At 43.4% G+C, this 27,298-nt stretch overlaps 1 protein-coding gene and 1 long non-coding RNA gene across 4 annotated transcripts in view; both read left to right on the top strand.

Annotated features, from left to right (window-relative positions):
* The window catches only part of mboat2a (membrane bound O-acyltransferase domain containing 2a), a 117,732-nt gene extending 99,616 nt beyond the window's left edge, over window positions 1–18,116 (top strand). For 2 of the 3 annotated variants that reach the window (XM_090220574.1, XM_036962314.2), the window contains 9 exons: window positions 3,156–3,211; window positions 6,966–7,020; window positions 8,942–9,125; window positions 10,988–11,180; window positions 11,705–11,808; window positions 11,918–11,982; window positions 12,268–12,400; window positions 14,822–14,973; window positions 15,755–18,116. In XM_090220574.1, the coding sequence (XP_090076700.1) occupies window positions 3,156–3,211; window positions 6,966–7,020; window positions 8,942–9,125; window positions 10,988–11,180; window positions 11,705–11,808; window positions 11,918–11,982; window positions 12,268–12,400; window positions 14,822–14,973; window positions 15,755–15,941 (1,129 nt within the window). In that variant the 3' untranslated portion in view covers window positions 15,942–18,116. Of the gene's footprint in view, window positions 1–3,155; window positions 3,212–6,965; window positions 7,034–8,941; window positions 9,126–10,987; window positions 11,181–11,704; window positions 11,809–11,917; window positions 11,983–12,267; window positions 12,401–14,821; window positions 14,974–15,754 lie in introns of all 3 variants that reach the window. The other variant, XM_090220575.1, reaches the window with a different exon arrangement.
* A 3,299-nt stretch (window positions 18,117–21,415) lies between these two features.
* LOC110505318 (uncharacterized) lies at window positions 21,416–24,176 on the top strand. Its single transcript, XR_016491887.1, has 3 exons — window positions 21,416–21,964; window positions 23,272–23,396; window positions 23,576–24,176. It is a non-coding gene; the product is annotated as an uncharacterized LOC110505318 (long non-coding RNA).
* Window positions 24,177–27,298: the final 3,122 nt, after the last annotated feature.

Raw genomic sequence — 27,298 nt, 5'->3', positions numbered from 1 at the left:
TCTGCTTGGAGCAACAGTGAAGTGGGCAGGGCAGTGTGGATTTCTTCTCTTACATCTGAACATCAGACAGGATAGCATTGTCTCCCTCAATCCATGCAATGGCTACTGCTATAGGTTTCAGGGTGCTTACCACTCTCTCCCATAATACATCATCCAGGAGGATCCTCTTGATGGCGCTGTCCATATCGGCAGACTGTTATATGGCCATTTCTAGGAGAGACTCCTTCCCCTCCAGGAGACTGTCAAACATGATGACGACAACACCACCCCGACGGGTGTTGCTGGGCTGCTTCAATGTGGTGCTCTTATTCTTCTCACTTTTCTTGGTGGGGTAGATTGCTGCTATAACTTGATGACCCTTCACATACCTAACCATTTCCTTGGCTCTCTTGTAGAGTGTATCCATTGTTTTCAGTGCCATGATGTCCCTGAGGAGCAGATTCAATGCATGAACAGCACAGCCAATGGATGTGATGTGAGGGTAGGACTCTTCCACTTGAGACCAAGCAGCCTTCATGTTCGCAGCATTGTCTGTCATCAGTACAAATACCTTCTGTGGTCCAAGGTCATTGATGACTGCCTTCAGCTCATCTGCAATGTAGAGACTGGTGTGTCTGTTGTCCCTTGCGTCTGTGCTCTTGTAGAATACTGGTTGAGGGGTAGAGATTATGTAGTTAATTATTCCTTAACCACCTATCAGAGATGATTGCAATACATTCTGCTTTCTCTATGATTTGCTTGACCTTCATTTGAACTCTGCATCCAGCAAATGAGTAGATAAAGCATGTCTGGTTGGAGGGGTGTATGCTGAGCGAAGAACATTCAGAAATCTCTTCCAATACACATTGCCTGTGAGCATCAGATGTGAACCAGCTGCATACACAGCTCGAGCAAGACATTCATCAGCATTTCTCTGACTACGTTCCTCCATTGAGTCAAAAAAACTTCTGATTCCAGGAGGACCGTGAGCTGTTGCTATCGATAAGTCGTCTGATTCATCATTTTCACCTCGAATTAGAAGTAGAGGGACTTTTGTCAAAGGGTTGCTTGTTGTGAGCGCTGAGGGAACTTTATGCACTTGGCCAGATGATTCTGCAGCTTTGTTCCATTCTTCATATTATTTGCCACAGTATTTGCAAATGTACACAGCTTTTCCTTCTACATTAGCTGCAGTGAAATGTCTCCACACATCAGATAGTGGCATTTTCCTGTAAAGATTAGAAAAAAATGAGTAAAAAAAAACCATTTCCATGTACAGATAAATAGTTAAGCAGTTATATTAAACAACTGCTTTTTGAAATGAAAAGGCTCAAGCAAGCTAAAATCCACATGGTAGCAAAAACTTACTAGCATAAATTGTTAAGAAGTTAGAAATTATTTAAACACACTTTGCTTTTGGCTACTGTTTACAAGTTAACAAAAAATATGTTCACCCAACCCAGTATTGTATTCAAAACTTACCAGAAAGCATGTAGTCCTTGGCCCAGACAGTGTAGTAGTGTGGGCTCAATAGCATCTCATTAGTGTGCAAGATCTTGAGAATCAGCTGCACATGTGATGGAAGAATGCATTGTGCATGCAGAGGGTTGCAATTCCATTGAATTGGGGATAGTTTAACTTCTTGCATCGAGCAATCCCGTATCCGGGAGCGTAATTATAGCCTCAAGCTCATTACCATAACGCAACGTTAACTATTCATGAAAAATCGCAAATGAAATAAATATATTCACTCACAAGCTTAGCCTTTTGTTAACAACACTGTCATCTCAGATTTTCAAAATATGCTTTTCAACCATAGCTACACAAGCATTTGTGTAAGAGTATTGATAGCTAGCATAGCATTAAGCCTAGCATTCAGCAGGCAACATTTTCACAAAAACAAGAAAAGCATTCACCTTTGAAGAACTTCGGATGTTTTCAATGAGGAGACTCTCAGTTAGATAGCAAATGCACATTTTTTCCAAAAATATTATTTGTGTAGGAGAAATCGCTCCGTTTTGTTCATCATGTTTGGCTAAGAAAAAACCCCCGAAAATTCAGTCATTACAACGCCAAACTTTTTCAAAATTAACTCCATAATATCGACAGAAACATGGCAAACGTTGTTTAGAATCAATCCTCAAGGTGTTTTTCACATATCTATTCGATGATAAATCATTCGTGGCAGTTGGGTTTCTCCTTGGAAGCAAACGGAAAAATACACGCAGCTGGAGATAATACACGCAATAATTGCGACGGAGGACACCAAGCGAGCACCTGGTAGATGTAGTGTAAAATGGTCAATCTTCCAATGATATGCCTACAAATACGTCACAATGCTGCAGACACCTTGGGGAAACGACAGTGTAAGCTCATTCCAGTTCCATTCACAGCCATATAAGGAGACATTGGAACACAGCGCCTTCAAAATCTGGGGCACTTCCTGTTTGAAATTTCATCTTGGTTTCGCCTGTAGCATCAGTTCTGTGGCACTCACAGATAATTTCTTTGCAGTTTAGGAAACGTCAGAGTGTTTTCTTTCCAAAGCTGTCAATTATATGCATAGTCAAGCATCTTTTCGTGACAAAATATCTTGTTTAAAACGGGAACGTTTTTCATCCAAAAATTAAGAGCGCCCCCTATATCGAAGAAGTTAACCAAAATATGCCACAAGACCTAGAATTACCTTATGTGTATCAAGTCAAACCTAATTGAATATTTGTACTTTCTCTCTGGCTTGGACGACTAGGGCCCAATCTATTCCACACAACATATCAATCTGCTACAAGCTTTGGGGTGTCATGTCATTTTGAACGACTGGTTTTTCTGTGCAACCTACAACCAATGAATCTAAACATTTTAATAAGGATAGTCTTTCACCCCACCGTTCTTCTGTCACATAGTATTACATACTTGACACTGTGCCACGTCTTTAGGGCGTATACAAAAGCAGCATGGAGTCAGTCTGTTGTATTATACAGAGTGACTGGGTCTCGCTACAGCAGTCCTCCCAAATGCACCGGTAAATGAGTAATGTCTGCCTGATGGAGATGGGATGTTATCTTGTATGTGATATGGAAGGAGAAGCTCGTTCCAGTGTAGGTGAGAGCGGAGGCAGTCGGGTGACCATAAGTTGATGTGATTTTGGTTTCTCCTCTCCTGTGTTTCTCCTATAGGCCAATGATGGTCATCACTCAGAAGATCACCAGCTTGGCGTTTGAGATACACGACGGTGAGACGTGCATGTGTGTACTTGTGTGTAATGTGCGTTAACTAAGGAAGTGAGTCATGGTGAAGGAACATGTCATCGATAAAGGCTGTCACGTGGGAGTTGAGAGCAGCAGCAGATGGAGAGAGACAACACAGTGATTTTTATGCGCTCCTCGGCTTCCTTTCTGCCAGACAGCTAAAGCTATGTATAGTGAACACAATCTGCAGTCACCTTTTTTTTATATAGAAACACAAAGTCAGAGGGGATATGAACGTTCCATTTGATTGTTTTGGTTTCATCTGCAAGGCCTTTTCGAAAGAGTTTCCGTCTGTCTCCTCGTCACCTTGCAGACAAATAGTTGCCTTTTTATATCCAGTTTCTCATTTTATTACTTTTAATTGAAATGAAACATTGTTTTACATTTTTAAAACCGCTCTTTGGGAACAGATTTCATAATACAGTAATTGATACATGCTTGTATTGTGAGGAATGTTTACTGTGAGCAGGGGTGGCAATGGAAACGAGCTTATGTAAAGTTACGCGTTCTCCCTCCCTCCCTCTCCAAGTTCCTCTGTACGCCTTTTCCTCTCCCCTACACCAAATCATCCATGATGTCAGATACTGTATGCATAGAGAGAAGTGTGTGTGTGTGTGTGTGTGTGTGTGTGTGTGTGTGTGTGTGCTGTGAATGGGGATTACATGGCTGTACTCCCTTTGAAGTCCTGTAAAGTAGAGCGCCAGCGTTAGAAGTTGGAAGTAGCCAAACGGCCACAGCAGCTAATTAAGGATGGAGAGATGGGTGTCGGGAGGACAGGATTAGAATGAACGAGTGAACCAGAGGCTTAGGGGAGTTGAGGCTGACCAGCTCCTCCACTTCAGTCAAATACCTTCAGGTGGTGTGTGTGTGTGTGCATCCAGTGTTTTAGTTGCAGTGTAGGCTACTGATTTCTCCTCATAAGTAATGAACATCTAAGACCATACATCTATGTGATGTCACAGTGAACACTGCATGTTATTTTTCTGTCGAGGGAAGCATGTAATGCAGTGGTATTTAAACGTTTTCATTAGGGACCCCATGTTTTTCCACCAGAAATGCTGGGGACAACTGTTTTTCAACATCATTTCTGGTGACCCCAGCCCAAATCTAATGGCGTAACCGTATCATAAAAATCAACTTTCAATTCATTACATTTGTATCTATTATTAAAATAAAGTCTCCAATAAACACAATTACTCAACATTTTATTTTTCAAAAACGTGTGTATGTTGTCCCATGTCATCTTAAAAATACAAAAAACAAAGTATTACATGATGCGTAGTGTAATCACATAGGTGCAGAGTGGGCACCCAAGTGAATGGGAAAGGTAGGGAACGCCGACAATTTCACACTCGAGTAAAATTAAAAGATGGGCACCATCTAAAAATAGTAAATTAGACGTTGGCCATCTTTCCCATTCATTTGGGAATGAGGCATATACCAACCAGCCAGTTTATAACAGCAATAAGGCGCCTCGGGGGCTTTGTGGTATATGGCCAATATACCACGGCTAAGGGCTGTTCTTATGAACAGCGCCATGGAATATTGGCCATATATCACAAACCCCTGAGGTGCCTTATTGCTGTTATAAACTGGTTACCAATGCAAATAGAGCAGTAAAAATAAATATTCTGTCATACCCGTGGTATACGGTCTGATATACCACAGCTATCAGCATCCAGGACCAAAACGACCTGGGATATAGTAGGGGCGGCAGATAGCCTAGTGGTTAGAGCGTTGGGCCAGTAACCAAGGTTGCTGGATCAAATCCCCTTGCTGACAAGGTAAACATTTGTTCTGCCCCTGAACAAGGCATTGTTCCTCGGTAGGCCGTCATTGTAAATAAGAATTTGTTCTTAACTGACTTGCCAAGTTAAATAAAGCTTCCATTTTTAAAAAGGAGAGAAGACTGGCTTCCACCCAAATGGCACTCTATTTCCTATGCAGTGCACTACTTCTGGTCAAAAGAACACTAAAATAACACATCCTAGATCTGAATGAATGAAATAACTTTTTTTTTTACATAGTTGAATGTGCTGACAACAAAATCACACAAAAAGTATCAATGGAAATCAAATGTATCAACCCATGGAGGTCTGGATTTGGAGTCACACTCAAAATTAAAGTGGAAAACCACACTACAGGCTGATCCAACTTTGATGTAATGTCCTTAAAACAAGTCAAAATGAGGCTCAGTAGTGTGTGACCTCCACGTGCCTGTATGACCTCCCTACAACCCTGGGCATGCTCCTGATGAGGTGGCGGATGGTCTCCTGAGGGATCTCCTCCCAGACCTGGACTAAAGCATCCGCCAACTCCTGGACAGTCTGTGGTGCAATGTGGCGTTGGTGGATGGAGCGAGACATGATGTCCCAGATGTGCTCAATTGGATGCAGGTCTGGGGAACGGGCGGGCCAGTCCATAGCATCATCATCATTCCTCTTGCAGGAACTGCTGACACACTCCAGCCACATGAGGTCTAGCATTGTCTTGCATTAGGAGGAACCCAGGGCCAACCGCACCAGCATATGGTCTCACAAGGGGTCTGAGGATCTCATCTCGGTACCTAATGGCAGTCAGGCTACCTCTGGCGAGCACATGGAGGGCTGTGCGGCCCCCCAAAGAAATGCCACCCCACACCATGACTGACCCATCGCCAAACCGGTCATGCTGGAGGATGTTGCAGGCAGCAGAACGTTCTCCACGGTGTCTCCAGACTCTGTCACATGTGCTCAGTGTGAACCTGCTTTCATCTGTGATGAGCACAGGGCGCCGGTGGCAAATTTGCCAATCTTGGTGTTCTCCGGCAAATGCCAAACGTCCTGCACGGTGTTGGGCTGTAAGCACAACCCCCACCTGTGGACGTCGGGTCCTCATACCCCCCTCATGGAGTCTGTTTTTGACCGTTTGAGCAGACATATCCACATTTGTGGCCTGCTGGAGGTCATTTTGCAGGGCTCTGGCAGTGCTCCTCCTGGTCCTCCTTGCACAGAGGTAGCGGTCCTGCTGCTGGGTTGTTGTCCTCCTACAGCCTCCTCCACGTCTCCTGATGTACTGGCCTGTCTCCTGGTAGCGCCTCCATGCTCTGGACACTACGCTGACAGACACAGCAAACCTTCTTGCCACAGCTCGCATTGATGTGCCATCCTGGATGAGCTGCACTACCTGAGCCACTTGTGTGGGTTGTAGACTCCGTCTCATGCTACCACTAGAGTGAAAGCACCGCCAGCATTCAAAAGTGACCAAAACATCAGCCAGGAAGCATAGGAACTGAGAAGTGGTCTGTGGTCACCACCTGCAGAACCACTCCTTTATTGGGGGTGTCTTGCTAATTGCCTATAATTTCCACCTGTTGTCTATTCCATTTGCACAACAGCATGTGACATTTATTGTCAATCAGTGTTGCTTCCTAAGTGGACAGTTTGATTTCACAGAAGGGTGATTGACTTGGAGTTACATTGTGTTGTTTAAGTGTTCCCTTTATTTTTTTGAGCAGTGTATAATCTACAAACCCTGGAATGAGTAGGTGTGTCTAAACTTTTGACTGGTACTGTATATCAATATTTTTTACTCTATTGTATTGCAATCAACACTTGATGAGTAAATAATATTTTTTCTTCAAATTGAAATGCATACACTTCTTACTTACTGTATTAGGAGTTGACTATACAGTAAAAAATAATAATTGTCAAAGGGTTGGCTTTGGTGCAGTCATGTGACCACACTGTGTTCCCATAGGCTTGGCGAGGAAGGAGGAACAGCTGACCCCCAGTCAGAGATGCCTAGCTGTAAGGTATGTGATCCAGGTATGTTTTTACTCTCCCAGCTGGACTAGAGACAGTTCTACTGCCGTACTCAAAGCTAGGTATTAAAATGCTTACTGGGGATGTTTTATTTTCTTCGATTTTGACCATTTTAAAGCACAATACAACCACACGTGGACACTGCATTTAAAAATCACAGAGGATGACAATTGTATTTCCTTTTGGGTCCCCTTATAAATACATCAAAACTAAATGTATACACCAGATTATAACATTAAATGTCCAATGATGTTTGTTCTGCTTCTTTATTGGGTCTCTTCTTTCTCTCCCATTGTAACAAACGGGGGTCTTTTTTTCAACTTCTACTCTGATTCTACAATAATATTGAGTGAGAATATCGAATGCTTTGGACACAAGGAAAGATTGTGTCCAGCACCATGCAAAATGTAGCTCACAACGGCATATTTGCTTCTAAAAGAGGAATAAGATGGAAATGATTGCCTCTGGAGGAATCTTAGAATATTGTATTTTCTTCTCATGAAATGACTGAGTACAGAATGCTCTCGGTATCAACAATAATTAGTGGTTATTATGACTTAAACACCCCACGGCTCCTCTGTCACAGGGGCTGTGAAGGAGTTTGTATCCCTGCTCCCCCCTCACATTTTGATATGCAACCTAATTCAGTGATTGTCATGAATTTTGAGTTGACGATTGGGCTATTTCTGTTTTTATATTTTACTGTAAAAATAGGGGTCTAGAATTAGATTTTTTTTTTTGTTCAATATAGATGAATTTGCTTCAATAGAGATCAATCTTTATATGCACTAATATATATTGTGGAAACTCTGAACACATTACCTAGATCGCTAACTCTAAATATAACACCTACTGCTAGTAGCCATGTATTCATCTAACAATGAATGTAATGTCCTGAAAAAAACGGGGCCTAGTGCACTTGCGATAGCCAATGCTCAATTTGTTCCGTATTTTGAGCTCAATAATGATCGTTGAGAAATAGAGACCGTCCTCTCTTTAATATGGACAACTAGTTACTTCCACGGCTGTTCTTTTTCTTCTTCTCAGAATTGCATTTTGAAATGCAATCACAAGGGGCACACGAGGTGGGGGAGAGTGTGTGTTAGGCTTGCTCATTACAGCAGCCAGGCACAGCGGCAGGGCAGAAACTTTCAGTACAGGAATCATGACGATAATGCAGTTTGTTTAACCTGCCCCCCCCCCCCCCCCCCCCCCCACCTGTGAAAGGAATTTAATCTAAGAGTCGTTTTGGCACTACTTTAACAATATCTGTGCAAGTTTAGTAGGACATTGAACAAGTCGTCCTTGAAAAAAAAACAACCAGAAAATGACACATCGTTGTCAAATCAGTCTTGTGAAGTACATTAGGAGTTAAGAAACATGCTTTACGTATGTCATCTGCTGATGTGACCCCTAACACCTCAACTACAGTGCAACCTAGCCAACCCTTTGGCCGAAACACCTTGGTTATTGTGATTTTGCTGCTTGCCCTTGAGACAAACCCCAACTTTGCTGTACCTCCACCACCACACTCAACAGCTTGCACGTTGCAGGGAAAGGCCTCACTTCCTCCCTGCAAAGAGCCAGACAGACGCAAATGGGCGTTCACTATCGCCATGCTAGAATGCTACGCCAAAAGTGCTGACGCATGTGCTACTTGTTTCTAAACCTAGGGTCAAAGCCGGGGTAGGGGTAATGTTACCTACTTACCGTGCTAAAAGACACATGGATAGAAACGAGACGAGAGTAACGTTAGATGGAAGGGAGGTTCGAGCGCTCCGAGAACGCCGTCCAGCACGTTCACGTTTTCTAGCGTGGTCAATAGAGACGACCCTCCGCTTGACCGCTGACGGCTGCCTCTCTTTGACATCTGTCTAACGTCTCATCCGTTGTCTGGTCCTCTTCCCCCAGGAAGATGCCCAGTCTGCTGGAGTACCTGAGCTACAACTGTAACTTCATGGGCATCCTGGCCGGGCCCACCTGCTCCTACAACGACTACATGGCCTTCATCGAGGGCACGGCCTACCAGCCTCGCCACCTGGAGGCCAACGGGACGGAGAACGGGAAGTACAAGCATACGGAGCCCTCGCCCAAGGTACCACAATGCCAGAGCTCCCTGAACCAGGATGAACCAGGATGAAACTAGTAGAATAGGAAAGATACTTTGTCCATTTTTTGTCTTCAACTCTGGTCCTGGGTTTTGCTCTAGTCCAGTCCTAGCATACCTGGGCTTGAGGATTAGGTGAGTCGTTGAACTAGTTGTCTTAGTGCTGGACTGGAGCAAATGCCTGCGCAGCCTATATTTCTAGGAAGAGTTGGTGATCATTGGTAGTGTGAGTTGGCGATCATTGGTAGTGTGAGTTGGCGATCATTGGTAGTGTGCGTTGGTGATCATTGGTAGTGTGCGTTGGCGATCATTGGTAGTGTGAGTTGGCGATCATTGGTAGTGTGAGTTGGCGATCATTGGTAGTGTGCGTTGGCGATCATTGGTAGTGTGAGTTGGCGATCATTGGTAGTGTGAGTTGGCGATCATTGGTAGTGTGAGTTGGCGATCATTGGTAGTGTGAGTTGGCGATCATTGGTAGTGTGCGTTGGCGATCATTGGTAGTGTGCGTTGGCGATCATTGGTAGTGTGCGTTGGCGATCATTGGTAGTGTGAGTTGGCGATCATTGGTAGTGTGAGTTGGCGATCATTGGTAGTGTGAGTTGGCGATCATTGGTAGTGTGAGTTGGCGATCATTGGTAGTGTGAGTTGGTGATCATTGGTAGTGTGAGTTGGTGATCATTGGTAGTGTGAGTTAGGGCGTAGTACGTAGTGGATAAACAGTCATGGTAAAGTGTGTATTTGTATTTATTAGGGATTACTATTCCTGAGGTCCAAACACATTAAGGCACTTACATCACACACACAACAAAAGCTAAAACAGTACATCATATAACATTTGGTACCCCACTACATATCTACAATACAACATGTTTAATGCAACAATATTACAATGTACGTGTGTGTGTGTGTCTCTCGTCAGTCACTGCTGTAATGTGACATGGAACTTTGACCAGGAAAAACTCCAGGCCCTAGTTATGCCGTCTTGTAGTTCAGAATGGAAACACTGTGCTTTTCATGCCTAAAGCGAGAACAACCAGTACCACAGTCCTTTTGTCTAGAAATTCAGCTGTCATTCCAATGAATTCAACTACAGATGCTGAAAAGTTCAGATGAGACACCATCAGACAGTCAGCGTTTTATTCTCCTCCTAATCCCCGCGATGGTGTTATCACCAGGTTACCAGACTAGACTGAGGAACTCCGAGCCTGCGTGTCAATGAAGGAGCTTATTTTGCCTGATAACCGCCAATGAATTCAGTCTTTCCTGATAATGTTTGGTTTCACGGGTAGAAGAAAAATGCCCTCTTACTCTGTGTGTGTGTGTGTGTGTGTGCTCGTGTGTGTCCACCACAACAATGATAATCAATCCCATGACCTACAATCCATATAATGTGTTGATTCCTCGGTAAGATTTTAATCACAACCCAAATAAGCTTTTACATCAATACAAGCCGTGCTAAATATAGACTTCTCAGACAGCCTCGCTGAAGTGTCACTTTTTTTTACAAGTGAATTTACAGGCTAATCTTGAACAGAGGTGGCAATTCAAGACGGCAAAACACAAAAGCTGCAACACAACATGTCCAATATTTCCTGCTGTTGTACATTATGGGATAGGCCTATACCTGTCAAGTTCCTCACACCCCCCCCCCCCCAAAAAAGCTGATATTTCTGACGTTAACTATTGACTATAGTATTCAAATTCTCACACATCTACGGTAAATTGACTTTAAAAAATGTTAACCCTAGTTTGCAGGTATAATCGATTTATCTGGTTAAAATGCTTCTTAAGACTGTCATAAGCTTGCATGACCTCCGTATGTCTTAAAATCATCCGTTTCGCCTTCACAGAACAACGTGATCTCCAAGCTGTGCACTTGTGCCATCTCCCTGGCCGTCTTCCTGTCCGTGTCGAAGATCTTTCCTGTGGAGCGCTCCATCGACGACAAGTTCATGGCCTCTACCCCCTTCATCCTCCAGGTCCTCTACCTGTACCTCTCCATGCTGGCCACCCGGCCCAAGTACTACTTCATTTGGACCCTGTGTGAGTGCACCTGAATATTATTCACGTGACTAAATGTGAAGTTTAAAAAAAACATGTTTTTCTTGGGAAGTCATTTGGGATTTGAAGGCTGTTGGGGAATAATTATATGGGTGCTGCTTTATTTAACTAGGTAGGTCAATTAAGAACACATTTTTATTTACAATGATGGCCTGGCCAGAGGCCTTGTGGTGCAGGGATTAAAAGTGTAAGACAAGATGGACGACAGACCTTTTGGGCATTTGAAGGCTGTTGGGGGAGAATTATGTGGGTGCTGGCCACCCCATATAACAAATCAGGGTGACATTAGAAGGACCACTATCCGAGGCAAAGTCACACAAAAAACTTGGGCTACTATTTTGAGTTGTGTTACACTGCCCTCCTGTGGCAATGTGGAGAACAATACCCCCGAAGAGCCTAGTACAGTCAAACGAAATGGTCTTGACAGTAAGGGATAATGTTATTCTTTGTTGGCCTCTGCAATTCTGCCTGGTAACTTTTCGTTTGTTTTTTTCCCCATTGGACAGCTGATGCCATCAACAACGCTGCAGGCTTCGGCTTCAATGGCTACAACAAAGATGGCACACCAAGATGGGACCTGATATCCAATTTGAGAATACTGGACATTGAGGTAAGCCTTTAAAAAAAAATATTATTCACATTTCACTAGTACTGTAGAAGTAGGCTATTATTCATTATTTAGGCTACATTCACTACTTCAACAACCACTCTCTTTCCAGTTTGCCACCAGTTTCAAGATGTTCCTCGACAACTGGAATATCCAGACGGCGCTTTGGCTCAAAAGGTAAAATGCATCATAAACCAGATTACGTTGTACTATCGCACAACAGTAGTCGTGTGTGTGTGTGTGTGTGTGTACAATCTACATGACGGTATATCTACTATCACAGATAGTAGGCTTATATCAGTAGTAATGCTGATAAATGCACTGAATCTGCTAGCGTCTGGGCCGTTATCTCTACACGGGTGCTAGTGTGCTAATGCTAGATCTGCATCATGTGCAGTCAGGCTGCGATTTGCATTAGCGGGGATGCTAATGCTATATCTGTGCCATGTCTGTCTTCAACAGGGTGTGTTATGAGCGCTGTCCCATCAACCCCACGGCGGCCACCTTCCTACTGTCGGCCATGTGGCACGGAGTGTACCCCGGGTACTACCTCACCTTTCTCACGGGCATTGGCATGACCATGGCAGCACGGACAGTGAGTAAACAGCCAACACAGCTGGTGTTACTGACCTGGAATCATACCTGGGGTTGTCTGCACACCTCAACTGCATTACCTCTTTCAGCTGGTATTTTATTATGATCCCCATTAGCGGTTGCAAAAGCAGCAGCTACTCTTCCTGGGGTCCACACAGAACATGACATATTAACAGCAGAACATTAACAGCTCAAGGACAGTAATGTCCTTGAGCTGTTCTTATCTGTTAATGTTTTGTAATATAAAAAATATAAAAAAAGTTACAAGTAGCCTTTCATATCACTATCAATACACACAAACTATCTAGGTCCAATAGGGGAGAGGCGTTGTGCCGTGAGGTGTTGCGTTATCTGTTTTTTAAAACCAGGTTTGCTGTTTATTTGAGCAATATGAGATGGAACAGAGTTCCATGCAATAATGGCTCTATATAATACTGTACGCTTTCTTGAATTTGTTCTGGATTTGGGGACTGTGAAAAGACACCTGGTGGCATGTCTGGTGGGGTAAGTGTGTGTGTAAGTTGACTATGCAAACAATTTGGGATTTTCAACACAATGTTTCTTATATAAAGAAGTGATGCAGTCAGTCTGTCCTCAACTCTTAACCAAGAGCGGCTGGCATATATAGTATTTATATCAGACCTCTGACTACAATGAAGAGCAAGACGTGCCGATCTGTTCTGGGCCAGCTGCAGCGATAGTGTCCATTATGTAATAGTGCCCTGTATAGTAATAATAGCAGAGGTAAGGCGTGATAGTGTCCTGTATAGTAATAATAGCAGAGGTAAGGCGTGATAGTGTCCTGTATAGTAATAATAGCAGAGGTAAGGCGTGATAGTGTCCAGCATAGTAATAATAGCAGAGGTAAGGCGTGATAGTGTCCTGTATAGTAATAATAGCAGAGGTAAGGTGTGATAGTGTCCAGCTGCAGCTTAACTAGGACTTTCCTCTAAGCACTGGACCACACGACTGGACAATAATCAAGATAAGACAAAACTAGGGCCTGCAGCACTTGCTTTTTGGAGTGTGGTGCCACAATATTGTGATCCCTGCATCCAACGGGTACGGATACAGCTTCAGAACAAGGTTCTACAGTAAAAATGTGATCGATACATGTGGTTGATCTTGTTCCTGTGGTGTTTGTAAACACCCTGGTAGGTTGATGAATAACCTGAACCAGATTATAGGTACTGGTTAAACCCTCGGTGTCATGTCTAGGCGCGAACACGAGTTCTGGGGTATTAGGCAGGATTCCATGGGTTGTCAGTACAACTCTAAACTCCGTTAGCCCTTTGAGCTAAAGCCGAGGTGTTACCTCTGGCAAAACCAGAATTCCTCAGGTGTCACGCAAGGTCACAAAAGCACATAACTGATGTCTTTTAGCTGGTGTTGCCCCCATCTCGTTCCTCAATGCATTTGTCACAGTCACCATTAGCGACAAAACAGACCTTAAATTTGATAAACATGCCACCATTTTACTTTTATGGTTATGTAAAGACAGCAGAGAGGTGACACGGGGGGAGACAGAGCCGTGACCCTGTTCTTATTTTAACGAGAGACTATAGAACGACAGACCCTGGGCACTGTCCGCTCGGATCTAAAGCTCATACCCCACAGTGGTTGTGTGGGTGGGAGTCTGCTTTACGCATGAGCAATACGCCAGCCAGGGTGTGTGTCGCAGTATGATAGAGCCCGAGATCACAGGGTAATGGACAGACGGATCCCCACGGCGACAGTAGGAAAGTCCTAGAGGATAGAAAGAGAACCTCTCCTCAATACGCGGCTCCCATTCTCCCTCTCATCACATCTAGGAATAACACCATCACAAGATGTCACGATACACAGAACTAGAGGGACTTTTTTTTTACGGTTCCCTATCTGAAAGTGTGCACTTTGCACTCACCCTCATGGATTCATTTAAGCATTGGATTTGGTGTAAGCATGGGAGTTTTCATGCGTCATGTTTGTTAGGCCAGTGCATTCTCGTACAAACCACGGGGGGGGGGGGGGGGGGGTGAATGAGTGAGAACGGTAGCGAAACTCAGCCATGTCCTGAAAAACTATTTCAGAAAGACGAAGCTCTACTTTTTGAGATTCATATCGTTACTCTAAATGCAGGACGTGGTTGAGTTATGCACTAATGATAAAGTACATTGCTTCTGTCCATGTAAGGTAAAGAACGGGGTCAGTAAACCTCTTGTTGGGCAATTTATAATGGCTACAACATGCCTGAAAGTCTGAAAGCTGATTTTGTTTCTGTGCCTTCACTGATGGGTCTATCGTTTAGTCTTTAACCTCCATCACATCTTCTCTACAAGTGTTTTAGTTTTTACTTTCTGCATCTTAAAGTCAATGCAACATAATGATGTGAGGCGTTTGCTGTGGGACCGATTCACAATGTATTCCTTTGGCTCACTTCCAGCTTAGACACAACATCAAACCGTACTTCCTGGGTTCCACGACACACAAGAGCGTCTACGATGTCATCACGTGGGCAGGGACTCAGGTCGCCATCTGCTACACGGTTGTGCCATTCGTCCTATTGGCCGTTGGGCCGTCACTCAAGTTCTACAGGTGAGTGACATGACTGATTCCACATGCATCATGTAAGAAGTTGTTATATTTAACAATGTAGGCCTAATTTTCAAAACAGTAACTTTTATTAATACATGTGTAGACTACAAAGGTGACATACTGTGTTGGGTCCTGGGAAGCACCACCAAGTTCAAAACCTCTCCTGATTTTTATGGGACATTTTTACAAACGCCTGTTTAAAAAGGCAGGCCAATAAAACGAGTGAGCACGGCACAGATGGGCACACGGCCCTAGGTCTTTCCCCTTTAGTGTCCAACTGTTAACAAGACCAGTTAATGACTAGAAGACGGGGATGATTCACACGGAGAAATAAGAGGGGCTTTATGCATTCAGAGCACTCCAGTAAAATGGAGGCAAATATTCTGTATCATCTGCCAGGTTGAGGAGCGTATAAAACCCAGTCATTAAACAGGAGAGTTTGGGGACGGCTGGCTGCTGAAAAGGAAGGAAGGACTGGACCTTGAGGACATAGTGTTCCCATAATCAGAGATATAAAACTCAGGATTTTCTATCCCGTTAGGATTAGCTAGAATAACTTGTTGGGACCCGTAATGAGTCCATATCATTTGTATTCACAATGACATTTTGCAAACTCTTCTGGAATCTTTACGCCACATAGAAAACTGTCCTCGGCATGCTCTTTCCCGGGGCTTAGGCCTGGATTTGTGTTTCGTGACAAATGCATTTGTGAAGAGTGCTATACTGAACAGATGACATTGGATTGATTTGATTACTTCACTGATTGATTTTCTCTCGCCAGGTCATGGTACTACTGCATACACATAGCATGCCTGCTGCTGGTGTTAGCCCTTCCAGTGAAGCCATGGCACCTCCGCGCCAAGGAGGAGCAACCGCAGCAGAACAGCCTACAGGGGGGGTTGACCGGAGACCACAACAGCCACTCCATCACAGACAACAACTGCAACCAGAAACACAAAGCCACATGAGACCCGGGAGGAAGCCCCTCCACCCCACACCTTAAGAGCTCAAACAACCGGCACAGAGAGAAACAAACTCTGTGCGAACACTGAGACAAAGTGCAGCGATTCTTTGAGACCACAAAGAACCAAAAAATTGACAGGAACACCGGAATAACAGACAATAACAAACTCAGTTTAACAACAACCCATCAAACCTTCCAGTAGCGAGGAACGACAGCAAACCACGCTTTGGAGAAATATGAAGTAACGAGAAGAATGGATAGAGAAATATCCGAGGGCCACTAAACGGCTAGGATCTAATGAGTGATAATAATGACATTAGCGATGATGCTAACGGTGCAATGCTAAATGACAGAATGCCGAAGAGTGCAAAGCTGACTGAAGTTTCCTTACCTCTATGTATTGCTAACAAGTTAGCGGCTAGGTTTGGTGCAGATTCTGCAGGGTGAGAAAGGTTGTGTGGAGGGGGAGAGCTTGTGGCATTGGGAAATGAAGGAGTTGCAGTTTGACCTCGAGTGTAGAGGGCGCTATACAGGCTAGGGTATCGAGAGGATTTTTGTCAGGGTAGGAAAACGATGTGACCTCTACTAGGAAAAGAGGTGTAATAGAAATATGAAATAACTTTTTTTTGTCAGATGCCAACTACAAGCAGGCCTTAGGATCCTCTAAACATTGTTTGATTGCTGTCACTTTTCTTTTGATTTACTGTCACCTTTTTTGTAGCTGCTGCTTTTTTTGGAATGATACTCGTTCTTTAGAGGGTTAATTCACGGTAATTGATTAAGGGCTTTTTTGACATGGGGTTAATTCTGTGTAGCTTCCTTGTTTTCCTACTGTATCTGATTACAAACTGTAGGTTTCCTCTCGGTTCATATGTCTTGCCTACTTCTGTAACATCAGTTACAAAGTTCAGTTCTGTTTAACTGGTTTGAAATCCTCATGTAGGCTTCTAGTTTTACTATGATCTCAAGTGGAAATCTCCATCTAGATTCGTTTTCGAATCCATCGCCTCAATGAAATGGAACAAACTGTATTGTTTGTGACCTAATCACTCGTGGACAGACTGACCAAATGATGCAAGATTTTAGTTCTGGGTTAACCAAGATTATTTGACCTTACTGTATGAGTAATTGGATATACTGTAGGATGTAACGTTTACTATCACAATACAAATGCAGCTGATTTTAGATTAATATGAATGACCTTTAGTAACACAGGTTGGGAAAATATGTAATTGACATAATTGGAAAACAAACATAACAATTCTTACGCTCCAATCGTGAACCCTAACTTGTATGCTCGCTTGTCTTGTGACCCTCTTAATCAACAAATATTTCAAGCCAGTTCCCAGACATGAGCCACAACCCAAGAGGTTCCCTCGTTCTAGTAATGTAGAAAACACTGGTGTACTAGAGTTCTATCAGGTGGGTCCAACCAACTCTTCCATGAGGTGGGGTGTTAATTGTGGTGCAGAGGACAGCCCATGAGCATACCCTACACGTCCTGATTAAATGTTCCACAGTGCCCTGTTTCTGGAGAGGTATGGCACATTCCATCTCATACAGTACAGGCAGGCATAGATGTGCCATAGCCACATCTTTTGGACCACACACACCATTCATTAGCTGGTAAGAGTTGGATAAGTACTGTAGTACAACCAAGAGGGGAGCCAATGGACCAGTTTAGGGGTTTATTTTGTGATGAGTAACAACCATGCAGCAGATTTGAGTTTCCAAATGTAATCTTTCCCTAACGTGCACACTGTACTCCTGCCATAAATGTGTGTATGTGATTTTTAAATGTTCCTGTGGTCTATAAGTGTATTTGTAGTCAAGGTATAAATGCCCGAGGGGAAAGGTGTGCCATCTTTACCAGCAAGTTGATAATTGCACTGCATGGCCACCCAAAACTAGCCCGGTGAAACCAGACGTAACACTACGCTCACCATAGCTTGTGTATTATTCAGTCTGGTTTAACTAAGCTACCCCAAACCAGCAGATCAATGCTAACTGCTCCATATGTCCAAAGTGCCGTGTGTGTGTGTGTGTGTGTGAAAGCATAATGGTTATTTTTGTGTCAAGAAAGAAGAAACTTATGGAAAGATTTGTATAATGGTACTTAACTGATTTATGTCAAAGGGAAATTATTTTTTAAATACTAATACAGAGATTTTAAACCAGAGTTCTCCCTCGCCTTCTTTTGCACCTTTGGTTGGAATGTGAAGTACTACACTGCTCAAAAAAATAACAAAATATTCTTATTAAATAATTCTCTTTACATAGTTGAATGTGCTGACAACATAATCACACAAATTATCAATGGAAATCAAATTTATCAACCCATGGAGGTCTGGATTTGGAGTCACACTCAAAATTAAAGTGGAAAACCACACTACAGGCTGACGTAATGTCCATAAAACAAGTCAAAATGAGGCTCAGTAGTGTGTATGACCTCCCTACAATGCCTGGGCATGCTCCTGATGAGGTGGCGGATGGTTTCCTGAGGGATCTCTTCCCAGACCTGGACTAAAGCATCCGCCAACTCCTGGACAGTCTGTGGTGCAACGTGGTATTGGTGGATGGAGCGAGACATGATGTCCCAGATGTGCTCAATTGGATTCAGGTCTGGGGAATGGGCGGGCCAGTCGATAGCATCAATGCCTTCCTCTTGCAGGAACTGCTGACACACTCCAGCAACATGAGGTCTTGCATTAGGAGGAACCCAGGGCCAACCGCACCAGCATATGGTCTCACAAGGGGTCTGAGGATCTCATCTCGGTACCTAATGGCAGTCAGGCTACCTCTGGCGAGCACATGGAGGGCTGTGCGGCCCCCCAAAGAAATGCCACCCCACACCATGACTGACCTACCGTCAAACCGGTCATGCTGGAGGATGTTGCAGGCAGCAGAACGATCTCCACGGCGTCTCCAGACTCTGTCACTTGTGCTCAGTGTGAACCTGCTTTCATCTGTGAAGAGCACAGGGCGCCAGTGGCGAATTTGCCAATCTTGGTGTTCTCTGGCAAATGCCAAACGTCCTGCAGTGTTGGGCTGTAAGCACAACCCCCACCTGTGAACGTCGGGCCCTCATACCACCCTCATGGAGTCTGTTTCTGCATGCACATTTGTGACCTGCGGGAGGTCATTTTGCAGGGCTCTGGCAGTGCTCCTCCTGCTCCTCCTTGCACAAAGGCGTAGGTAGCGATCCTGCTGCTGGGTTGTTGCCCTCCTACGGCCTCCTCCACGTCTCCTGATGTACTGGCCTGTCTCCTGGTAGTGCCTCCATGCTCTGGACACTACGCTGACAGACACAGCAAACCTTCTTGCCACAGCTCGCATTGATGTGCCATCCTGGATGAGCTGCACTACCTGAGCCACTTGTGTGGGTTGTAGACTCCTTCTCATGCTACCACTAGAGTGAAAGCACCGCCAGCATTCAAAAGTGACCAAAACATCAGCCAGGAAGCATAGGAACTGAGAAGTGGTCTGTGGTCACCACCTGCAGAACCACTCCTTTATTGGGTGTGTCTTGCTAATTGCCTATAATTTCCACCTGTTGTCTATTCCATTTGCACAACAGCATGTGAAATGTATTGCCAATCAGTGTTGCTTCCTAAGTGGACAGTTTGATTTCACAGAAGTGTGATTGACTTGGAGTTACATTGTGTTGTTTAAGTCTTCCCTTTATTTTTTTGAGCAGTGTATATGGGGAAGAAGCCAAGAAAGGGATGGAGAGTGAGAGTGAGGATAGAAATATTTCATCCATGTGGAATTATTGGAAGGGGTTTGTTTTAGGGTGCATCCTAATAGTCTAACATGGATTACTTTTCTTGTCTCCTTCCTTTCATCCTCACTAGTTTGGAACTATAGGACATGTGAACGCACTATGGTAGATGCCCTAGCTGCCAGCCAAGCTTCCACTAATCGAGCTCTTTCAAATTGGTATAGATGGAGGAAAGGAGATGAAGCCACTTTGGACTATTGAGATGCACGCTAAATACTGTGTGTCTGACTCTGGCCCTGTAGCTCACTGGAAAGGGCGCTTGGCAAACGAGCTAGTTAACGAGCGTAAAGTCACTGGCCCTAATCAAAAGCGGAGTGGAAATGAAAAGGCTTGCTTTGTTTCTGGGTCTATGAGATCCCTCTCATTTCCTAACCTAAAACAAACAAGGATCCTCTGCTGTGTGCGTGTGAGAGGTTCTGTGTAGCTGTCGCTCAAACCATCTCTTCGTTAAACTTGGAAGCATTTGTTTTAGTCATGTCTATGATAACATGCAGACTTGGGAGGAAAAACATGTAAGACAACACATTAGCCTTATCCCTCCATCTACCATCAATGTCCCACATGACTGCTAATAATCCTAATGTAGCCCTTGTCAGTCAACATGGCTCTGAATGCTATATCAGTTTTGGAAGGCTTTCACCAGTCCTCTCCCAGGTATTAGCTATCATTACTCAGTAGGTTGTATAATGCGAATTACATTTTCCAAAAAATCCAGACACTGAGATATGTTGTTGACAACTGAATAGTATTTGCATTTTACTTACAAATTTAAATTTCCCGTTTGAGCTATAATTCTTCAAATGGATTGGTAAATGGATCTTTCGAATTACTGACCTAGTTTATACCAGGTGATTACATTTCTAGGTCACTTTCAGTGGTTCATAGTAAAGGCTATAAAACCTAGCTGTGGATACAATCCACGATGATCTTGCACTGTTAATGTAGGCATATCAATAAACCAGATTACATGACAGGCCAGTGTTAAACACATTTCTAGCCTCGAACGATGATAGATCTATTTGAAAACTTCCAGGAACGGTGCAGCTGTTTAAACTTTTTTCGCAACCTTTTCTCCACGTCACGCCCTCGCAAATCGTCAAAAAACGTTCTTAACAAAGCCTGCCCGAAACACTAAGTACAAGAGTGTTGTGGTTTCAAAGCAGTGAAGAAACTAAACGTTGGAAAATTAAAAAAGAAACAGGGTAACCCAGTTCGAACGAGAGGGCGTGGTGTTTGTTTATCGTAAAGGTAAGATGCAAAGTGGGTTTTTGTGATTAGAAATCGTGTTACCTAGCCTCTGCATTTGGTGTTTTTGTCGTGACCAACAACAGTGGCATCGGGATTCGCCTTCAAAATAAATCACCCATTAACTTGCAAACGGATTTTTTAAAAACTAATTGGAATTATGCCACACTTGTTCTAAACAAGGTTGTAATGTTATACACATTCAGCCTACTCGGGAACACAATGAAGTTCACACATGTTCGCGTTGTAGCTCTTATTGTACTACTTAAACTATGGACAATCACCTCACTATTCAGCCTATTGTACTTGTTGAACATTCATATTGCTATTGTATATTACCCCCATTTCATGGACTCAAGATCAATGGGTATCAGCTTACTTTCAATTTCATGGACCCAATATCCGTAGGTAAGGTAGTTGAGCGTTCAGCCCGTTCTCTTGAGGTGGAGTTTGAGTTTTGATTGCTGGTCGCGGAATTTGGTAGCAACAACATTGAGTCTCTGTCAGTCGATTCTTGTAAAAGTGTCAATTCTGAAAACGCTTACCTGTACAACTGCGGTTTTTCCGCGGGGTGCTGAAATTCATTTTTTTGGTTAAAAGGATACAACCTCCCTCTCGTTTGTGTGGCACAAATCCGCACGCATGTGCCAATTGAATCTCAGTTTACGTAGTACGACCGACACGAGGAAGAAGTCAGTGGTTTTATTTGATAAAAGTTTTTAAAGTATGAATTTTCAGGACTGCAGTTGTAAAGGGTAAACCGGTAATGTAGGCGTTTTCAGAATTGACTGAAGGTGACTGTTGTTGCTTGTAAATCCCGCGACCGGTTATCCAAACTCAACTATAGGCAAGGCTGTACATTTCAAGATGAATGTTAAATACACACAATAGGCTGAACAGTCAGGTGATTTCCAATAGTTGAAGTCCCGCAATAAGAGAGACGATAATATTTGTAACCTGTGGGTGACGCTGAGTAGGCCGGACCCAAGATCCAGACAGAGGTAAGGCTGTACAATGCATATAAGACCTATGTCCCCAATGCAATTATGACGTCTAATACATCCTCAGTGCGATGTCAACTCATTATACTTTATCTGTGTCAAATTAACGGCATTTTGTTGAATTTATACAACATTAAAAACTTGTTTAGCATTAACTAGTCCAATTGGCACGATTCCATTATTTGCATCAGTTTCAATGGGGGACTTTTATTTTGAACGCTAACCGCCGATTCCAATATTGCCTATGCCATCTATATATTTATGTGTACATATTCTTATTCATTCCTTTACACTTGTGTGTATAAGGTAGTTGTTGTGAAATTGTTAGATATTACTGCATGATCGGAACTAGAAGCATTTAGCTACACTCGCATTAACATCTGCTAACCATGTGTATGTGACCAATACGATTTGATCCTCACACTGATGTTGTTCATGACACAGTGGTCAGTATTTGGCACTTCTTCCGCGCGTGTAAAGGTGTCCGCATGCTTCCCAGTCGAAACAGTTCGTGCATATATTATGTTTGTGGACTTCGTTGAGGGTTTATGGAGACAAGCCGAAGTCTACTGATCATTTTCCATCAATGGATGTTTTTTTATTTATCCGTTATTTTACAAGATAAGTTGACTGAGAACACGTTCTCATTTACAGCAACGGTGTGGGGAATAGTTACAGGGGAGAGGAGGGGGATGAATGAGCCAATTGTAAACTGGAGATTATTAGGTGACCATGATGGTTTGAGGGCCAGATTGGGAATTTAGCCAGGACACTGGGGTTAACACCCCTACAATAAGTGCCATGGGATCTTTAATGACCGCAGAGGGTCAGGACACCTGTTTAAAGTCCCATCCGAAAGACGGCACCCTACACAGGGCAGTGTCCCCAATCGCTGCCTTGGGATATTTTTTTAGACCAGAGGAAAGAGTGCCTCCTACTGGCCCTCCAACACCACTTCCAGCAGCATCTGGTCTCCCATCCAGGGACTGACCAGGACCAACCCTGCTTAGCTTCAGAAGCAAGTGGCCCCACCACCAAGCAAGTGGCCCCACCACCAAGCAAGTGGCCCCACCACCAAGCAAGTGGCACTATGAAGACTAAGGAGCTCTCCAAACAGGTCAGGGACAAAGTTGTGGAGAAGTACAGATCAGGGTTGGGTTATACAAAATATCCAAAACTTTGAACATCCCACAGAGCACATTAGGGCCTAATTAATTTATTGCAATTGACTGTATAAACTGTAACTCAGTAAAATCTTTTAAATTGTTGCGTTTATATTTTTGGACCATTGGCTTCCCTGAAAACAGGTACTGACAGGAGGCGTGACGAGGACGCTGATCCAGTGGACCTGGTGCCAGTAAGGATGGTCTTCACGGAGGCGATAAGACCGTCCAGGATAGAGAAATCCTTCGACTTCACTGCCTTTTCAATAGTAAGGTCCCTTGCACCACTTGACCTCCACCACTGCTGTGGTGCCCACCAGACCATCTGGTGAGGCACTCAGGATCCCAGACCCCATGACCCAAAGCCCTGACTCCTGCACATCCATCCCTGTAGCCATTTTGAATGCCTTAATGTCCTCCTCTTTGTTATCTGTGCCCTACTTTACAGACAACACCCCATCCAATGACTGTGATCTGAGGACCCTTTTTTTTTTTAGCAGCGAGGGAGTAACGTGCTTGGCCCTAACTACTGCGCCAAATGTCTGGCCGTCAACCTCCCTCTCCTTATGATGTGCCAGTTGGGGTTGGTGCACTGTGCCAACTGTTGCCTGCCGTATAGCATCCTGCTGCTCCACCGACAGCGCCATGCATGCTCCAGGTGCCTTTAAAAAATATATGTTTGGTACAGACATGCCATTCCACTGAACCTGCCCCAGAGATGGTTCCTTAGTCACTGAAGATCCTCCTCTGTGGGCTCTAGGGACAGAGACTTAGTCGTCTTTCGGCCAGGTAAAGATCCTCCACTGACTGCATCTGGTTGGGCACAAGTGGCTTCCTCCACTCACATTATACAGCCGATATTGTGAACCGCAAAAATAGCCAATGCAGTTGCATGGCTGCACTTAGGAGCTCCACATGTGGTAGAGAGAATCCCCTGGTCACCTATAGAGACCTGCCAAGAGGAAAGTGCTATATGCATGACTTTGAACACCTTGAAATGCATTTGTTGTAAGAAATGTGCTATATTTATTGAACAAAAATAAAAAAAATCATACAATTTCAACGATTCTGAGTTACAGTTCAAATATAAGGAAATCATTGCAATTGAAATAGTCATTAGGCCCTTCCCACATGACTGGGAAGGGGCGCAGCCTTGGGTGGGCCTGGGAGGGCCCACCCATGGCCCTCCCACCCATGTGAGGAGATTCATGGGTGGGCCTGGGAGGGCATAGGCCCAGCCAATCAGAATGAGTTTTTCCCCACAAAAGGGCATTATTACAGACAGAAATACTCCCCAGTATCATCAGCTGCAGAAAAGTCAGCAAATTCACATGCAATAAGTAAATGTTAATCTACTGACTGGTTTATGCTACAGAGTGGACAGTGTTGTCCCCAGTGACACCAGTTTGATTATTTGAAGCTTAATGTTTGAGATTTTATCCCAGCATTTAGAATGTGAGGTTCTGAGGCTTATAATTTTCATGTTCATGGTCTCAGACGATCCCACAGATGAAGAAGCTGGAAGTGGAGGTCCTGGGCTGTCCTGGTTACACATGGTCTGTGGATGTGAGGCCAGTTGGATGTACTGCCAAATTATCTTACAAAGTTGAAGGCGGCTTATGGTTTTATTGTCCCCAGCACAAGGTGCACCTGTGTAATGGTCATGCCGTTTAATCAGCTTGATATGCCACACCTGTCAGGTGGATGGATTATATTGGCAAAGGAAAAATGCTCACCAACATGGATGTAGACAAATTTGTACACATTTTGTGCATAATGGAACATTTCTGGGATCTATTATTTCAGCTCATGAAACATGGGACTAACACTTTACATGTTGCCTTTTATATTTTTATTCAGTATAAAGTTATTTGATTGATTGACATTACAGCTGTAAAATATTTAACAAGTGCAGTTGTTCCATAAACGTTCAATTGAGAACTTGGGATTGTATCACTTGACATACCATACACTGTGAAGGATCCTATAAATCAAGACTGAATGCATGTGGCACTCTGAATAAATAAATACTGTGACTTTGAAGATTTGTCTCTGGTTATGCAACAACAATACAGGCTGGATGTTTAAAAGTCAATCATTCTGAATGTCAATAGATTATTAGATAAATTCTCATCAAATGACAACATTCTAGAATTGCATTATCACTCATCTAAGTCAGACCTGGGGAAATCTGGTTGATGATTATATAATTGATTTTCTTTCCTTGTAGAATGTTGACAGTATAGAAAACATTGTCTCAGTGGGTTTTGTCCAACATGTCTCTGGACCCACTCACTGTCACAGTCATACGCTGGACCTAGTTTTGTCCCATGGAATAAATGTTGTGGATCTTAATGTTTTTCCTCATAATCCTGGACTATCGGACCACCATTTTATTACGTTTGCAATTGCAACAAATAATCTGCTCAGACCCCAACCAAGGATCATCAAAAGTCGTGCTATAAATTCACAGACAACACAAAGATTCCTTGATGTCCTTCCAGACTCCTTCTGCCTACCCAAGGACGCCAGAGGACAAAAATCAGTTAACCACCTAACTGAGGAACTCAACTTAACCTTGCGCAATACCCTAGATGCAGTTGCACCCCTAAAAACTAAAAACATTTCTCATAAGAAACTAGCTCCCTGGTACACAGAAAATACCCGAGCTCTGAAGCAAGCTTCCAGAAAATTGGAACGGAAATGGCGCCACACCAAACTGGAAGTCTTCCGACTAGCTTGGAAAGACAGTACTGTGCAGTACCGAAGAGCCCTTACTGCTGCTCGATCATCCTATTTTTCTAACTTAATTGAGGAAAATAAGAACAATCCGAAATTCCTTTTTGATACTGTCGCAAAGCTAACTAAAAAGCAGCATTCCCCAAGAGAGGATGACTTTCACTTTAGCAGTGATAAATTCATGAACTTCTTTGAGGAAAAGATTATGATTATTAGAAAGCAAATTACGGACTCTTCCTTAAATCTGCGTATTCCTTCAAAGCTCAGTTGTCCTGAGTCTGCACAACTCTGCCAGGACCTAGGATCAAGAAAGACACTCAAGTGTTTTAGTACTATATCTCTTGACACAATGATGAAAATAATCATGGCCTCTAAACCTTCAAGCTGCATACTGGACCCTATTCCAACTAAACTACTGAAAGAGCTGCTTCCTGTGCTTGGCCCTCCTATGTTGAACATAATAAACGGCTCTCTATCCACCGGATGTGTACCAAACTCACTAAAAGTGGCAGTAATAAAGCCTCTCTTGAAAAAGCCAAACCTTGACCCAGAAAATATAAAAAACTATCGGCCTATATCGAATCTTCCATTCCTCTCAAAAATTTTAGAAAAGGCTGTTGCGCAACAACTCACTGCCTTCCTGAAGACAAACAATGTATACGAAATGCTTCAGTCTGGTTTTAGACCCCATCATAGCACTGAGACGGCACTTGTGAAGGTGGTAAATGACATTTTAATGGCATCGGACCGAGGCTCTGCATCTGTCCTCGTGCTCCTAGACCTTAGTGCTGCTTTTGATACCATCGATCACCACATTCTTTTGGAGAGATTGGAAACCCAAATTGGTCTACACGGACAAGTTCTGGCCTGGTTTAGATCTTATCTGTCGGAAAGATATCAGTTTGTCTCTGTGAATGGTCTGTCCTCTGACAAATCAACTGTAAATTTCGGTGTTCCTCAAGGTTCTGTTTTAGGACCACTATTGTTTTCACTATATATTTTACCTCTTGGGGATGTTATTCGAAAACATAATGTTAACTTTCACTGCTATGCGGATGACACACAGCTGTACATTTCAATTAAACATGGTGAAGCCCCAAAATTGCCCTTGCTAGAAGAATGTGTTTCAGACATAAGGAAGTGGATGGCTGCAAACTTTCTACTTTTAAACTCGGACAAAACAGAGATGCTTGTTCTAGGTCCCAAGAAACAAAGAGATCTTCTGTTGAATCTGACAATTAATCTTAATGGTTGTACAGTCGTCTCAAATAAAACTGTGAAGGACCTCGGCGTTACTCTGGACCCTGATCTCTCTTTTGAAGAACATATCAAGACCATTTCAAGGACAGCTTTTTTCCATCTACGTAACATTGCAAAAATCAGGAACTTTCTGTCCAAAAATGATGCAGAAAAATTAATCCATGCTTTTGTC

The sequence above is a fragment of the Oncorhynchus mykiss genome, chromosome 25, assembly GCF_057628025.1.
Source record: "Oncorhynchus mykiss isolate SJ-2025 chromosome 25, ASM5762802v1, whole genome shotgun sequence".
Taxonomy (NCBI): domain Eukaryota; kingdom Metazoa; phylum Chordata; class Actinopteri; order Salmoniformes; family Salmonidae; genus Oncorhynchus; species Oncorhynchus mykiss.
This window is presented reverse-complemented; position numbering and strand designations above follow the sequence as displayed.